Below are 18,366 nucleotides of genomic sequence, written 5' to 3' on the forward strand. Positions count from 1 at the left end.
GATTAAATTGGAATAATTTGGAAGTTATTTGATATTAAATAAAAATTAATTATTTCATGTAATAAAAATTAATCATAAGGATTAATCTAAATTTATTCATAACAAATAATTAATAAACTAAAATTATTTCATAACACCCTGTTTAAGGAGAAACTAACAATATATTTTTTTCAACCGTTTAAACGTGAGGAATTTCTTTTGGGTAAAAATAAACTACAAAATGCTTGCAACTGAGAAAACGCGTGTTATCCGTTCATACAAGTTTGAATAATAACTGTAAAAGTTTTCTTTTGAGTTGCACAAATCTGGCAACATAACTAATCTTGAAATGAGAACTGTGATTTTGTAATTTAAATAAATACTTAAACTTTATGTAATGAACAAATTTTTTTTACTTTATTCTAATATCATGGTGTAATTTTTGTTAGTCAGCTTAGAAATTATTAATTTATTTAAATTTATTAAATTGAATATTTTTTTATTACCCCCGTAGAAGTCATGACTGAAGAGAGCGAAGTTATATCAATTCCTCCTTCAGAGGAAGTAAGATCTATTGACGTGGATGAAGCTGGTCAACAAGAGAGGTACTTGTGGTTAATTGAACCGAAAATAAAAAATGAAAATATTTATGTAATATATTTTCATAACGTCTTTACGCATCTTTCATTTCCTTATGATAATACACACACGCTTAGAGTAATTGCAATGCATTTAAACATAAGCTGCTCCTGTCCATTTATAGTAAATAAATTGTGTAATTAGTGCTTACTATAATATGTATATAATGGAATATGTAAAAAATATCTATTTTAAATTTTAAACCAACAAACTTTTATTGAAAGTATTTTTTTAAATTTTGTAGCTCTTTCTTTGAAAATTTAAAATTCTAACAGGGCTTTTAGAAATTTTGACTGGTGAGACACTTGAACATTAGCTGCTGGCCTACTTATTAAAAGATTTCCTCATAGGTACCTATACCAAAATGATCGCAAAGTTTTAATGACTTCTAGACAGTAACCCATGAGAAACTAAAATAAAACATCACAGAAGGAGAGAAATTCAAAGCATATAAATCATAGCCACCCATTGAAAAATCTATACACAGACACTTCTATTTTTACCCTCTATAATTCTGCAAGTTTTAAATTCTTTTGGCAGCCTTTGCGATTGTAGTTGGCGCAAACCGGAATTGATGCTGAAATATCTTCTCAATATGTAGTCCATATTATAACTTGTAAACTCAGTTATCACTAAAACTGATTGTTTTGACTGTAGTATAATAAATTAATTACCAAGAAGAAAGCAAGTTCGTAAGCTGTAGGAAGGTCAGTAGGTGTATTGTTTTTATTTACAGCAAAAACATCTCAACCTCTAATAATCGTCAAGTCTTGGTTACTTCTGCACAGTGGCCAGCAAGAAACTAGAAAAATCACCTAAGAGGGTTAACTCATAAGCACTCTAATTAGTGACATGTTTTTTTTTTATTTGAAAAAAAAAATAGTTAGCGAGTTTAAAATCATGATACAGAACCAATCATGATATGCACCAGATCATGGCACGGAAATATCTTCTTTACAAGAACCAAGCAATGGCACATTTAATTGACCTACTTTTTCAAATTAATTTTTCAAAAAATAAAAATTTATGATAACAGTATTTTATAACCGTCTTCGACTAACCGACCCACTTTTTTGGGTTTAGAACTGCTAATGTTCAGCTCCGTAGCCTTGTAATTTTGAACTCAATAGAGAAAACAAGGGAAATCCTGGATCAAGTATTTGGAGAAATTCACCTTCGTGACGGACTTTTTGATGGAACTAACCTGCATTTGTGCATCCTCCCACAAGTAGCCTAGCGGCTAGGGGACTCTTAACTGATGATCCGTCAACCACTAAGGATATTTTATTTCAGCACTGTGGTGGGTGCAAGCCAGATTCGTATAAACGGGGAGATTTCTGTATCGTGATCTGAGGCAGAATAATCGCCAAGTCTGGGAAACTTACGGGCAGTGATCCACGAGAAACTAAAGAAAAAAACAGCACAGAAAGGGACCAACTCGAAAGGTATAACTCATAGCCACCCTCGGGCAAACATCTACCTGTTTTTTTTTTTAAATTTGCAAGTTTAAAATCTATTTGGCAGCTTAGCGATACGGAAATATCCCCGTATCAACTAGCCTTCGCTGGGATTCGAACCTGGTTCACATCCTCGGAAAGCGAACGCTCTATCCCCCGAGCCATCAAGGCTCTATATTTAAGCTATTTGCTCTTTTTAAAGTTCAGACAGAAATGCATAAGCTAGTAAAGATTTTCTTAGAATTAAGCTCCCTAAACTGTGGCTTTTTTAAATTTTCTTCTGTAAAAGAGCTTCAGAAAAGATATTTTTAGACTAGTTACATTGAAATATTGTAATAAATAAATTTTTTAGGATAAACTGTTGGGTGTGCTTTGGAAGTACCGAAGACGATAGAGATGCTGAATGGGTGCAGCCGTGTAAGTGTAGAGGTACTACTAAATGGGTTCATCAGACTTGCTTGCAGCGATGGATTGATGAAAAGCAAAAAGGAAACAGTTCAGCCTCTGTTTCATGTCCTCAATGCAATGCAGAATATATACTTGTATTCCCACCATTTGGTAATTTTGTTATAAAATATTTTTACTACAAATATTATACAGCTATTCCAAAATGTCTCTGCTTTTTGGTTTTAATTTAATGTTGCTTATAATACCTTGCATGTTAGCGACTAAAATGCAACACATTTATTAATCTATGAGAAGGCGAATGAAGGATATCAAACCTTAGCCAAAGTATATATAAATACATATGAGAAGAAGGCTAACTTCCTTAGTCATAGACATAATGTAATCTACTGATGGTATGTTGACCTTCTTTCTTTGGGATATTAGTTTTTTCTTTGAAATATTTTATGATTTTGTTTTATTAATAATTATCTAGCTAATAACTTTACAAAAGACTAAGTGATAATTACCCAAGTCCTCTATTAGATTAAACGAAAATCAATTTTAATAGATTGTAATTTAAACCAAATTATTTGCTTAACATATTTCAAAATGCATATATTTCAAGTTTCATTATAAAAATGAAAATAAATTTTGGATTTAAAAAAAAAAAAAAAATTTCTTGATCAACATTAAAATTTTTGTGTGTTATATTTTATGCTACTCAGGGTTCATACGCTTAAGATAAAAACTAGAAATCTCAAAAAGTTGAAATTTGCTTAAAAATGAAGGAAATCTCTAAAAATAATGAAAATTTGGAGAAAATAATTTAGAAATGAAAATTTTCTAGATTTCCTTTCTTTTTATACGAAAAATTTTAAAAAATTCTTACAAAAATCATTCGTTTTTTAGAAGCAACCAGATTCTATGTGTGTTTGGTTGCTTACATTAGTGAATATTTAAAGAAGTGATGTGATTTCATATTTATGTAATGAGCTTTTATGTAACTTTACTGTTATTACTTGTTATGTATATTACTCTTTATAAAGTACAATGAAACTTCCAAGAAAGACCGCCTCTATGTAGCACCTCCATTTTCTCTAAAGATGCATTTAGAAATTAGTTTTAAAAGTCTCAACAAATGGAACTTCTCAGTGATTGAACTAAAGTTATTGTATGTATTTTGTTTGTTTTTTTCATTATAAATATATATACAGTGAAACATCCTGGAAAGACCACCTCTATTTACGACTATTTTTGTGAGGTACAGAATTTTTTCCATAGTCTAAGTGTTGAAGAAAACCCTTAGGAGAGACCATTAAAACCTCTCCTAGCAACCGGGCAAACATCTACACCAAGTACGAAAAAGGTCAAATAAGGAAATACAAAAAAATGTCATAACGAAACAAATAAGTAGATTAGAATGTATTCAAAATATTTGTGTGAGGCTCTTATTTAGAGAGGAGCTCTTTTTGAGGACACAACCTCATGTGACAGTCAGAGTGCACTAAAGAGGATTCTATCAATAATTTACTTTTAGAGTTGAAAGCCAAATTAGGAAAAAAAGTTATTTTAGAAAAAACAAGTATCTCAAACAAACAAACCTCTTCATATCTTTTAAAGCAAACCAATTTTTATGTTATAAAATTAAATACAAACATAAATAAAAAACGTAATTGATAGTTTGGGAATTTTTTTCCAGAAAATGAATATGAGCATCTTCTGCTGTTTCTTTTATAATACAAATTCTTTAAACATACTTTTAATACTCATTAAATCTTAATTTCTTTAGGTCGTTTTGTATTTGTGCTTGATGTAGCAGATCGGCTTATCTATAAATTTTGCCCACTTGCAACTGCAGGCATTGTCGTAGGTTCAATTTATTGGACAGCTGTAACATATGGTGCTGTTACAGTTATGCAAGTAAGCTTTTTTTCCCATCTTCCTCATTAAAATCACACATTTGTATTTTTATTTCTAATAAATTTATATTAAGATGTGTATTCTTTTCCTGATCTCTTATTTTAATTGCTGTAAATTGCATTGAAGGAAAAAAAAATTAGGGAGAAAATAGAAATATATTATTAGAAAAAATATTTTTGAAAAAAAAAATAGAATTATTATTATAAAAAAAAAACTTTTTTTTAAGGTTTCCTTTATATTTTTTGAAAATGTAATTGCTTAACGTTTTAGCTTTTACAGCATAATTCAGCAAAATGAAATTGAATTAAATTAGAAAAAAAAAATAAGATTTTGTTCTAAAAAATGTGTTTTTGCACATTTTAAAAACAAAACACCACTGTATGTAATACAGCTGTACAGGGGTGGATCCAGAAATTTTTCCTGGGGAGGGTCATAGACTCAGATTCCCCCCCCCCCCCTTGCAATAAATTTTTTTATAATAATTTTTTTTTATTTTAAATATTTAAAGAAAAAAAAACTGGGGTTTTTAATGCTTGTCTTCTCATTTATTTTTTTCATAATAAAAAATAGAACAATACTTGATAATTCAAGTATTCAACATCTTTAAATAATGTTTACAATGAAACTATGACGAATTTCGTTTTAATCTTTTGGATTATGATTCTTGAAACAGTGAAGAACATAATTAGATGAAAAAAATATCGATTTTTCTGACCTACCTAAGTGTATGTGCCCCCTTAAATAATTTTTAAAATATTTTATTTCTTTTGTAAACTATTAAAAAAATTATTTTAATATTTTTTTCCAATTTGGGGGGGGGGAGTCATGACCTCTAAAAATTTCTCTAAGTATGTTAAGAAATAACGATTAAGGTAATAATGATGAAATGGGTCCCATTAAGATTTGTTATTTAAAACAAAAGGAAACTTTGAAAAGTGATTTTGAATTCTGAAATTTCTTGAATAACTTAGTGAGAGAGAAAAAAAAGGTTTTATGTCAATATTAAGATTTCTCAGACAAAGATCATATTTTAATGTTATGTAACTGTAAAATGTTAATTTAGTTTGCTAAGTTTTAGAGATATTAGTGAAGGAAAGTCCTAAGCGACATCTTTCAAAATGGAAGAAGATTCCAGGAGCATTTGGCAACAAACAGTTAATGGGTCATCCTCACATTCAGCAGCAAATTAAAACACTAATAAGTGTGAATGCTGCATGAGCAGCTTAAATAAGTATTAGGTATTTATGAATTTTGCAATTAGTAGCTTGTGGACAAGAAATACAAGAGACATATTCCTTATTTATTTTTCTTTTGTCAGCTTAAAAAACTTCAAATATAGCCTATTCAACTGCGCATGAAACCTTCTTCTGCTCAACTCCTTATTTTTTATCAAAATCACTCTTTTCAAAAGTGTGAGAAAAAGAAAATTTTATAAAAAAAAATTTTCACGCAATTTTATTTTAAGAATAATATTGTTTATATCAAGTATAAAATTAAAGCATTCCTACAGTAGCCCAGTGTAAACCAGAGTGTCCTGGAGTTAAAGGCTCCTTAATTTCGTGACCAATGACATCATAGGGCAATGTAGACAGAATTGCTCACAGGCCGCCTTTACTTTAGGACAAGCTGGTACCCATTAGTCTGAAACTCGGCTTATTAATCTGTTGGCTTCTAGCTAGCCGCTACTAGGAACGGGACCCAAGTTCAATATTAAATATACTTTGAGTAATGAAGAAAAAAATAGCTTTTCTTCTATGAAAACCTCTATGTGTTAAAAAAACTTCATACTGTTAAACTAATTGAGATACAAAATCTGCTGTATCACTCTTTTTTTTTTTTTTGCATAATTATGCCAAGTAGATTTTATATTTAAGTAATTTTTAAATTTCAGATTTTAGGACACAAAGAAGGTCTCAACACAATGGAACAAGCAGATCCACTGGTGCTGCTTGTTGGTCTTCCTACTATTCCTATCATGTTGATCCTAGGCAAGATGGTACGATGGGAAGATTACTGCCTAAAAGTTTGGAGAAGGTACTGGAACAGGCTGCCCAGTTTTAATAAGATCTTTGCTCGTCCATCTGTCCCAGAAAGCGTTGCCGACAGGCCGCCACCCGACGTCCCTGCCTTTTCTGACCCCATATCTGCAACCAGAGTCCTGTGTGGGGCCCTTCTTTTACCAACAATGGCCACAATGTTTGGAAAGATATTTTTCAACCATATCCCTCATAATCCCCAAAGAACTCTTCTGGTAAGCTTTCTTTTTTTTTTAATTCAGAAGAAAGAATTTTTATACATTAGGGGTGCACAACCTATGGGCTGAGGGCCACATGCGGCCTGCGGGAACTTCAGAACACAATAAAAAATTTCTTTTAATTTCGTTTTTATTTGAACATTATAAATTTTCTTTTATTAAATATTTAATTCAAATTTATATTACTCTATGAAATGCATACTTTTTTGCACTTTCATTCCATACGTTTCTTTTTGGTTAGAATTTATATCCCCTCCTCCCAAATATTTATGTTATATATATATATATATAAATATTTAATAAATTAATTATTGTGAAAAATGGAATAAATTTTTTAAAAAATTTATCAGTTTTTTTAGTTTTGATTAAATTCAAAGAATTAAAAGTATTTAGTTTTCTTCAAATATGTTAAGTTTACTGATAAAAATATTTGGGGCTTAGAACTCCAATGTTTAGATAAAAATTATCATGTTTGCTTATAACATAACTAAATATGAGTGTGACCCTTCGTTAATCTACATGCAGTGTAAGTGGCCCTTTTCTTAAAAAAGTTGTGCACACCTATTATACATCCTCTATATTGATAAAAATTTTGTTTTCTTTGGGTGATAAAATTGAACTAAACAATGAAATTGAAGACTTATTTAAATAAAAATTAATTAGTACCATCAGTGTTAGAGGCTCATATCTTCAGAATTTTATTTCTATATTTAAGGTGTTAGCAAAAGTTTTGCTTTCATGCTTGATTTCTGTTTTAACGAAAACTACCATTGCATTTCAATAGGTTTTCTTATTGTGTTTTAAGTGATGATAAAAAGTGAATTAAGTAATTGTTTATGATGTCACTTCAATAATTATTTCATTACCACTAGGAATAAAATTTTTTGAAGAGTGTAAAGTTGGTAGGTTTTGAAGCAATAAAACTGTTGATGAACTGCATAGTAAGTGTTAAGTTAGTTTGCCCTTTAACTCTTTCATCACGACGAACTCATCTTCCAAAAACACTCGCTGTGCTCTATTGCTGTAATAGTGAATATGGTTATTGATTGCGATTCATTATTATTTTTTAAAATAAAATAATTAAGTTTAAAAGTAATGTAAGTTTTATTTCAATTATATTGCTGTGGGGAAACTATGCGCAGAAGGTGGGGCAAAGGTGCATCATTGCCACAATGAAAGTTTTAAGAAATCTCTTCTTTTTTCAAAGGAAGGAAACAGGAGTAAATTTAAATATGCTTTTAATCCTCTTCATTTAATTGTTATGAATAAACTGATACTGCCTGCATACTTTACTCTTTTTGGCAATGTCCTTCGAAGCATGTTAAATGCAAGATTGTTTGTTACTCCATTAAAAAGGGAAAAAATAGCTAGTCTTATTGTAGAAGCGTAACTAATTTTCTCCTCTTAAAATTGTACTAATAAAATTCTGTGAATGGTCTTCTTTTTAAAGGTAGCTAAGTATTAAACATTTGCCTTCTTTTAGATGTTGATGAATATCTTGATGTTTTCGTAATTTAGTGGAAGAGAATTTTTTTTGCATCATCAAGATCAGTTTTCATCTATTTAAACAATTGATAAAGTAAATTTTAAAAAATCTGAATGCTGGTAAAAGTGCAATGCTGATACCCATTGTAAATAACTAGCCTGCGTAATTTTATCACTTTATATTTAGGAGAAAAGATATGGAAGTTCTAAAAAACTATCAAGCACTATTTTCTGTAACCTAATGAAGTTCTTTTTTTTAAAAAAAGATATTTAATCAAAACTAATAGATGGCAAATACATTTGAGCAAGTTTGTAAGAAAATTATATCTTGAAAAACCAATTTGTTTTTAAGAAAAACTTAGTTAATATGGTAATTGAAGGTTCAACTAACCTTTACGGTGGAAAAAATAAATTAGATCTTTTATGAGTAAAATAGTCTTAGAAAACATATGTTTTCTTCTTCAATAAATCCTTTTCAGTAGTCAAGTTGAAAACTTAACATATTTGCAACTACTAAAAATAATTTGAAAATTTTAAGGAAACATCTAGATTTAAAAACTTTCTTAGTAATATTTTGAAATTAAAGTGCAATATTAATTTTATCCTCTTAAGTTAAAATTTTATATACAACCTCAATTTTGTGTTATTTCAAATCAAATGTAGTTTTACTTATAATATACTATGTTAAAACGAAATTAAAAATGTTCTTTAAGTTAAAAAAAAAAAATTATAAGTTGCTTGGTATTTGTAATTTTAGAATTCTCCATTTTCTATTCAGTTTTATAATTCATTCATAGATTAAGGCAAATGAAAAAAAAATTGATTGAGTCATTTTATTTATTTAAAAAATTTTCAGTTCAGAATTGTCTTTTTTTAAGAGAAATTTTTGTAATTTATTAATTAAATGATTCAATTTAAACTATGACTATGTTTGTAAACTATTGTATTTGTAATTTAAAAGAAATTAACTTTCATATATCTATTACTAAGAAAATTTTAAATAAATAAAAGAATCTTAATTTTTTCTTAAAATTATTATTTCATATCTATACGAAAAGTCTATATCTATACTACCTCATATCTCATATCTTACTTAATTTGAATTCTCAAATTTCTATTCAATTTTATCATTCTTTCATAGATTAAGGTAGGTCGAAACAAACTTGATTGGGTTATTTTTCTTTTTAACTTACTAATTATGCAAAAGTGTATTCAGTAGTCTAGTGATTTTTCTTCCATTTTAATTATCTAAAAATAATTTCTCAGTGCATAATTGTTTATTTTTTAAGAGAAATTTTTATAATTTATTAATTAAATTTCTCACTTTAAACCATGACAATGTTTGTAAACAAATACCGTAAACCGGGGCGAGTCTACCCATTTTAGTTTTATTTAATTTTCACTATTTTAAATTCCAAATAAAAAAAAATTTTACCAACGGAGGACTTAGTTCAGACTCTAAGGAAGATGGCGCTGTAGTAGTTTGATCCGTTTTTATTTATTTGGTGTCTTTTTAACCGACCTGTTCAAACGTCTTTTGAGAGATTTGTATTGAAAATCAGCAAACTTTTAGTTGGTGCTCCGCAAGTTTATTATTATTATTACTATTTTCACTCTGTTTAAGTGATAAACTTATCTAAGACAAAGATTACATTAATTTTATATGAAAAAAAATAAACAAAAAGAATGCAAGTTTTGCTGTTGTAAACAAAAAGCCAGAATTCGCGGGGCGAGTCTACCCATTCGTATTTAGTTTTAATAAAGCATAATAATATAATTTAGAACTTTGTTTATATTAAAATTAAGTCATTTTAAATGAATTTGAGTATATCATTTTAATTCTGCATTGATAAATTTATCATTAAAAAGAAAATTTATAGGTTAAATATAAATGTAAATATAAAATATGTTTATTTTACCTATTTTTTCAATTTTTATATTACAAAATTAACTTTTTTTATTTAATGCAAGTTAAATAAATTATTATTTATTATTACAGATGGTTCGAAATTATATTCGCAAAACAAATGGATTTAAATGTTACAAAAAAATGCCACCTGAGATGGAAAAAGCTATCCAAAGGATAAAAGCCAAACAATAACAATATTAATTTTAATTTATTTTTATCAACAATAATCAAAAAAAAATTTATTTTATAATGTTAATGATTATAAAAACAAAACTGTGATCAAAATGTGATAATCGATCAAATACTCAATTTGTGTTATTTTATGAATAAAAAAATGGAATATATAATAAAGTTATTAATTTTACTTCATAAATATCCTATATAATAACTAAAAATAACAATTTAATAGTAAAATTTGATTATTTACAATGTTAACATTCATTTTAGTAGAATGGGTAGACTCGCCCCATAGGAGAGATTTGTCAGCAGTTCTATAAAAATATACAGTAACAGCGTAACTGTTAATATTTTCTAAAATCGATTTCACAGCTTTAAAGAGGGATAAATAGCGATTCCGAAACACCTATTAAAAGCCTTTTTTCTTTAATATTTACAGAAGTTTGACCACTTGAAAGTTGACAAACTGAAAAAATGGGCAGACTCGCCCCGGTTTACGGTATGTTAGTAATGCCAAAGAAATAAGCTTTCATGTATCTATTATAAGCAAATTTAAATAAATAAAACAAAAGTCTTAATTTATGTTTTTTCACCTTATTTCTTATTCATTTTTAATTTCAATAATTATGTGTAAAATATTAATTTCTAATTAATAAAATATCTGTATATATTAACAGTTTTATTTATTTGTCTCCTTATTAATCAGAATTAAAATAAAAAATTGTTGTTGTTTTCTCTTGCAGTAAGAGCACTTATTTTTTGGAAAAAATCAATCAAGCTTGGAATTATAGTGCTTTTATCTTTAGGGATGGATATATAACTTAAATAATACAAATGATTCTATTTTTATTTTTAGGGTGGAATAACTTTTATTGCCGTGAAAGGAGTATTAAAAATGTATCTTCGTCAACAACAGTACATCAGACAGTGCCATCGTAGAATTCTCAATTATGACAAAAATTCAACATTTCCTCATTCTCCTACCAGTTCCCAGTCATCACAGACTGATAGCACTTCTTCCTCTTCCAATTTTTAAATCTTCCTTCGACTTGTTAATAAAATAATAACTTCAAGTTTTAAAATAAGAATTGTGAAATTTATTTTTCTCAACTAAAAAAATAATAAGTGTGTGAATTCTTTTATTGTGCTTTTCTTTTTTTTTTTTTGCTATTTATTCAAGAACTAATCTATATTTTTTTAATGAGAGATACTTTGTCCTTTTATTTACAATTTTTTTTATTTTGTTATGAAAATGTACTTCAATTTTACAATCTGTTTAAATATAGTATTAATTAGCACATTCTTAAGACTTCCTTATTGTTAAAAGATTTTTTTAATTATTTAATTTGTTTTTTTACCTATGAACCATCAATAGTTTTTATTTATCAATTTGCATTAAATTTTGTAAATATATTTATATTTAAAAACATTTGCGTGTTTGCTATTAAATAAAATATATATGCAACTGTAGAGAAAGTACTTTGAAAATAGTTGAAAGTGATAAAATCATATTAAAATTATGAAAAAAGTTGTCCAAAGGATTAAAATTGTAAATAATATATTCAAAACAATATTTCATGCAATAAACTTAATTTTTATTTTACATTTAAATGCTCATTTAACTGTAACATGTTGTTTTCATATATATTTTCTGGTGCATATACATAGCCCAGTTTATTTTATTTTATTTTTGAGTAAAATTAATATTTTGCCTAATGGATTTTTTTTTTAATAACCAGTGGTATATTAATACAAATGTAGTATATTTTGCTTTCTTATTAATAATTTTGTGAGAAATCTATATCAAATAAAACTTTATGTATACTGTGTGAAAATAGTTCTTACATAATGAAATTTATGTATGAAATGTAATTTTTAGATTTTATTTCGATACTTTGAATAAAGATTTTATGGGAATTTTTTTTCTTCTTAAATACTTCTTTTAGAATACCTATTCATATCAAAATGTAATCTTTCATGAACGAGATCAAGTATTAGTTTGATTTAAAGACGTGAGGAAAATTTAGGCAGCTATGTTCATTCTTTTTTTCTTAAATATGTTTTTCAAACACTAAGTTAAGGAGAATAATCTTTAAATTTATACATCTATATTGATTTTTTGATAATGATGTTAAAAGGTATAAAAGAGGTAGCTATTTTTCGATGATAGGTTAAAAATTAATAATTCCCATTTTATTTTTAAAATATGGTATTTTAATTAATGACTTGAATAATTAAATATAATCACAAATTGGTACTGCATTCAAAGTATACATGGTTGAAAAATGGTCGTAATAAAAGCAAAAAATATATATTTTAAATATTTAACTGTGACACTTGTTTCTTCCATTTAAATAGTGGTCTAAGACCTCCATTAAAATATACTTTTTTTAAAACCTTAGAAAACATCCTATATTGTTCTATATTACTAAAATATAGTCCTATAAATCCTAATTTTTCTGAAATATTGATATTGGAGATCTTAGTCAAAATTCATAAGCAGATTTTTTAGTAAAGCATGGTTGCCACAGGCGACTATTTGTAACTATTTCTGGCATGAGGCAACTATGGCAACTTTTTTTGCCTGAAAGTATTAAAAAGCAACTATTTTCAAGAAAAGAAGACTTTTCTCTTCTCCTAGCTGTTTTTTTTTAGCATAAATTGGGATAACAAGCTGCAGCCTGCAAGAGCTTCTGAACACATGAATTCTTTTTTCTTAAAAAATAAAAAATGTTTTAAATTTTCAATTGGAAATTTTAGTCATCACTTTTTAACTCAATTTGCACAGATTCCATTGTAAGTTTGTTTCTAGATCGCCTTTTCAATGGTTATTGATACGAAATTCTGCACGATTTAAAAATAACCCAATTTTTAATACAATATTTACGATGCTTGAATTTCAAATTTGAGTAATCACTTTTCACAATATATATATTTATATTTGCTAAATCAATTATTGATAAAAAGGGAAAATTTTTTAGACAAAGTATATTTTTTTTATTGAAAAAGTTTTTTTGTCTAAAAATATACTAATTTTTTTATATGAAAATTTAATGCTAGAACACTAACGTTTTTATAAAAATTATCATATTTGCAACCAATTTGATTAAATGCAGGGTATCCGCACACCTGGAAAGTCATGAATTTTGATATGGAACGGTTTTGGTTAAAATCATGAGATTTGTCATGAAATCTCATGATTTTAACTATTTTTTAAAAAAAATAATGCAAGTCATGGATATAAGTCACCGAAAAGTCTAATTTTCAGAATGGATTTTATCCCTCCCCCCAATTTCATGGTGTTCCGAATATCTGAATTTGTCCTCCCCACTCACAGCCATATTTTATTGAAATATAAAATGTTTTTTTTATCATGTTCTTTAAAAATTACTTTCTTAGTGTTCTTTCCAAAAATGAAAGAAAAAACATTTCTAGAGCGAATTATCTTTTTAACTTCTGTGATTTTAGAATTTTTGTTATTATCGTTTTTATTTTATCATTTTAAAATTCTAGCTGCAGCAAGCCAGTCATTGGCGAATTTTTTTAAATTCCAAAATGAGAACAGAAAAATCAGTATTTCTTTCCTTCCAGATGAACAAAAAAATTGTTCATCTGGAATTATCTTTAATTCAAATCAAAATTTTATTGAATCAAAAATTATCTTTAGATTATAATTTTGCAGAAAAAAAGAAAATCAATTTTTTGTATTTGTTTCAACTCTTTCTTTTCTCTGTTTTTAAAATTCAAAATCTATAAATATGAAGATGCAGAGTATAACTGTTTTGGTTATACCTATCATTTCAATAAATGTTATTATAATTCTTTTTTAATTTATTGTTCTGTTTTTGTCGGGAGAAAATAGTAACTTCCTTAAGTCATGAATTTGAAAATCTAAAATGTAGAAGATACCTTGTAAATAGATCATGGTATATGATAATTAAGTCATATAATAAAATTTTAGTTATATTATTGAAGAATTTGTTTTTATTTAGGCAACTATTTTCATGCTTCAGGCTACTAAAAGCAACTATTTTGCTCATTTTTTTTGTGTGGCAACCCAGTAAAGGCAAAACAATTTTATATTGTAATTACTCATTTTCTTTTAGAGAATTTACTTTTAAAAATCATAATGTTACAAAACTTACAGATTTTACATCCCATAATGTGTAAAGAATTTGTAAAATCTAAACTGCCTGTCATTAGATAGTCTACAAAATATATTCCTTTAGTAATAATAGAAATTTTCTGTTGAAAAAGTGACAGATGAGTGAAATCTCTATGTAAATGACGCTACTAAAAGAATAGAGCTGCTTTGGAAATTTCTTGAAGCCCATTGATTATCTTTGGAGCTAAGTTTTTGAATTGGAAGGTAATCAGAATCTTCCCCGATACTGTTATCTATTTTTACTTGTGAAAGCCTATCATGTGTTTTCCCAAGAACAGACATCAGTTAAAAGAGGTTTCTCAGTTAATAAAAAAATCACATTTGAAAGATCTTTAATACAGGGATGAGATTTTTCCGCTTTTTAGCTGATTTCCGTTTTTTTTCACTTTTATCTCTTGAATTTCAGCTTTTTTATCAAAAATTCAGATTTTTCTAAAAATTTCACTTTTTTTTATAAGTATTCCGCTTTTTCAGAAAACTCACCCATTTTCAAAGAGAAACACAAAATTCAAACTACATAGCTACCAATCCTTTCTCATTTTTACTTATTTTAGCTATTTTCTCCCCTTTTACTCGCAGCAGATAAGATTTTCCGAATTTTTTACCCGCCCTCCAGATAGATCCGATTTTTGTAGTTCAAACGACGCTGTTTCTGACAAGCCATTTAGAGGTCCCAAGCCTGGAGTCTGCCAATATCTCGATTCTTATTCACACGATTTTAATATCAAACATAGCTTTTCATATTTGCGTGTTGAGATTCTTATTCACGCGATTTGAATATTGTACGTCGTGCTTCGTATTTACGCCTTTTTAAAAACCTATGAAGCGATTCGTATTCCCGCAAGTTTAAAATTCAATGTCTTGATTTGCTCATGCTGTTTATAATATCAAACATTTATTTTCATTTATACGTGATTTTAAAATAAGGCATTGGGATTCGCATTCACGCATTCTAAAAATTATGCATCATAATTCTTATTTATGCAATCTAAAAATTACGCATCATGATTCGTATTTACGCGATCTAAAAATTATGAATCGGGATTTGTATTTACGCGTTTTAAAAATTCTATATCCCAGTTTGTATTTTCTCATTTTCAAAATCGTATATCTAGTTTCATATTCATGTGATTTCAAAATCCATAATTGTTATTCATATTCACACAATTTTAAGATCAACTCTCGCGATTCTTGTAAGAAGTAAATTTTTTTTAAAAATTAGTTACTATAAAAGCGACTGTTTTTCTAACGACGATTATTAGTATGTATATGTAAGTGTTACAACATCAGATAAACTGGAAGGGAATATATTCAAAACTTACATTCTGTGCTAGCAAAGAAGAAAAAATAGGATTTGTCACAAAATGTTTGAAAATGGACTAACGACTAAATATAGCAAACATAAAAGATATAGGAAACAAAAGCAATAACTTAAAAAGGGATTCAATTTAATTATTTTTTTTTTTGTTGGAAAAAGAGTTAATAGTTAAAAGAGTTAACTCATTATCAAAATTTTATTTGTAATTGCTGTTATTTATGCTATAAAATGCAAAATTCTTATCAAATAAAAAACAATTATCTAAACAGTTGCTGATTGTCATGTAATTTTTCAAACTAAAATACCAATTTTTGTATGTTAAGGAGTTACTATATATTTCTACTTCACTGTTATTGATATGTTTCAAAGGGCTGTAGTTAGATTAGACTATAACATGAACATAATGATTTGGTTCATTGTTAAAGTTTTTTTTCCCAATATAATTTAAAAAGTAATATTACTGATATATTTGCTATAAATCACATAACAGTATTTATTAAAAGAAATGAAATATTAATGTATATTCTCAGTAGTTTTAATTTGCTAAACCAAGTAGTTTTTCAAGTAATATGTGAACTGAGGAAAAATATAATTTCCAGCTTTATTTTTTCAATTGGTAATTTTTATTTTCACTAAATGTTAAGTATCAATGTAGTCGTTTTTATAATAATAGATTAGTACGCAATTGTATGTCACCACATTATTTATTACCTTAAACTGTCTGGAATTTATTATTAAAGGGCTGCGCTTGCGTAAAATTTACTATCGTGGAAATTCAGCTTTTTTGCCTTTTGGCTAATCTCATCCCTGTTAATAAGCCTGAACACCATCAAGGAAGAAGCTGTAAACAGGAAAGTTAGATGTTGGCAATATTAAATAAATGAAAGAAGAAAAAAAATGAATAAGGTGTCATATGTTAAATACAAAGCCCAGGAGAAAAAATGTACCACAAATGAAACCAGATAAACTCTTTGACCTGAAAAAGTATGAAGTCAATGATTAATGAGTCTCATAACTGGAATAAAACGAACTGAAATGCAAGCACCTCGGGGCTCTGATAGATGCTGGTCACAAAAAGTTGAAAATTACCAAAGGAAATGTGTTATAAAAAAATAATTTTAAAGAGATTTAATAGTATTTTTAAGTACATAATTTTTATCCAGTAAATGAAAAGATAAAATTTCTTGTTTTGATATTAGTAATCTATTATTAGAATCTTTTTAATTTTGTTGATAAAATAAATACTTGAGGTAAGATATTAATAAAGGTAAGAAGTTATTAATTGATTTTAGATGGCCTATTTTCCTTTTCTAAAAAGATCCTATACTTTTCAAATTGTTACTTCTATATTCCTGTTTCGTTTTTTATTTTATAACCGGTGTTGAACAGCCAACCCAATTCTGGGCTTACAGTCATCAATGTTCAACATCGTAGCCTTGTAATTTTGAACCCAACACAAGAGACAAGGGAACTCCTGGATCAAGCAATGGGACAAACTAACTTTATAGAGGACTTTTGGATGTAACTAACCCGCATTTAGCGTTAAATGGCAAGAAATGTCAGCATGAGCAGTGTTCGTATCAACCAACCACCGTTGCAATACCAATATGGGTTGCCTCATTGGGAAGCAAACGATCTCTATTCCTGTTTAAATGAAATATAAAATATTTTTACTGCAGGGAGCTCTAAATATTTAACTTTTTTATTTCGGCCTCATTTTCCAAATTATACAGTTTATTGAAAAAGCAATAATTGGGTCCTCAAATTGGTGTACATATGTCTGCATGCATTTGTGACTTAGTAAAATTAGGAATTTTATTTGACAAGAAAAAAGTAAACACCTTGAATAACTTTTCATCTAATGATCAGACTATCAAGTACTAAAAGACTCAATCTCAATGGTTCGATGGCATAACCTTAATTGTCTCCTATTAATTCATTAGATTAGTGCAGGTGATGGAATTAGACACAAAATGTCATCCCAATAGTTTAGGCGGGAGAGCAGTCAAAAGTTTGGGCCCCTTGATGTTAATTTCATTTTTTGCTTTAATTCCTTTATCTCTGGAAGTTTTTAAGTGAATCAAAACATTTTTGAATTGTCAGGCATATATATTTTTACAAATTATTCAAGTTAGCAAAACACACGGAAAAAAAATTCATTAAAGGCTTAAAACTTTTTACTGCTTTCATGTCTAAACTATTTGGACCATATTTTCCAGATTACAGCTAGTAGCTACCCGTATTTTAAAGGTCAAGAAACCGAAGTCATTGAAAAAAAGGCATGTTCGTGTAGAGAATTTTAAATATTTTTATATTAATAATTAATGTATGAAAATCAACTGGATCAATAATCTCAAAACGAAAGCACGGTGAATATGCTATCATTTTTGTATAAAAGTAAAAAGTACGGGATTCATCTTTTAGGAATTCTATGACATTATTACTATATAGTTGATTGGTATCGCTCAATTTTAAATTACATGAAAGAGAAATCGATAACTGTGAAAATACAAAACTCCATCCTTCAAAATTTGTTATTGCATTTGTTGAAATAATTAAAATTAAACTTATGACTCGAAAATCCAAATCTTTCTTAAACTGATTACTTTAAAAAACTCATTCCAAGAAAATGAGATATTCTGAAGAAGTACAAAAATCAGGAACATTAAGGAATAT

The 18,366-nt window shown here is 27.6% G+C and overlaps 1 protein-coding gene across 1 annotated transcript; it reads left to right on the forward strand.

Annotated features, from left to right (window-relative positions):
* The first annotated feature begins 269 nt into the window (after positions 1-269).
* On the forward strand, positions 270-12,124 carry LOC107442230 (E3 ubiquitin-protein ligase MARCHF5). The gene is made up of 6 exons (XM_043056086.3): positions 270-373; positions 494-584; positions 2,428-2,633; positions 4,252-4,382; positions 6,274-6,633; positions 11,064-12,124. Exons 2-6 carry the CDS (start codon positions 499-501, stop codon positions 11,241-11,243), a joined length of 963 nt encoding a protein of 320 aa, XP_042912020.2. The 5' UTR covers positions 270-373; positions 494-498; the 3' UTR covers positions 11,244-12,124.
* The last annotated feature ends 6,242 nt before the right edge of the window (positions 12,125-18,366 follow it).

The sequence above is a fragment of the Parasteatoda tepidariorum genome, chromosome 2, assembly GCF_982258835.1.
Source record: "Parasteatoda tepidariorum strain Cologne lab strain chromosome 2, Ptep-v5.0, whole genome shotgun sequence".
NCBI lineage: Eukaryota > Metazoa > Arthropoda > Arachnida > Araneae > Theridiidae > Parasteatoda > Parasteatoda tepidariorum.

What these genes read in the sequence shown, in the direction of transcription:
- LOC107442230 (XM_043056086.3), top strand. Translation starts at nt 499, where the DNA reads ATGACTGAAGAGAGCGAAGTTATATCAATTCCTCCTTCAGAGGAAGTA. An exon ending in GAAGCTGGTCAACAAGAGAG is followed by an intron (nt 585 to 2,427) that starts GTACTTGTGGTT and finishes TAAATTTTTTAG; the next exon opens with GATAAACTGTTGGGTGTGCT. An exon ending in ATCCCCAAAGAACTCTTCTG is followed by an intron (nt 6,634 to 11,063) that starts GTAAGCTTTCTT and finishes TTTTATTTTTAG; the next exon opens with GGTGGAATAACTTTTATTGC.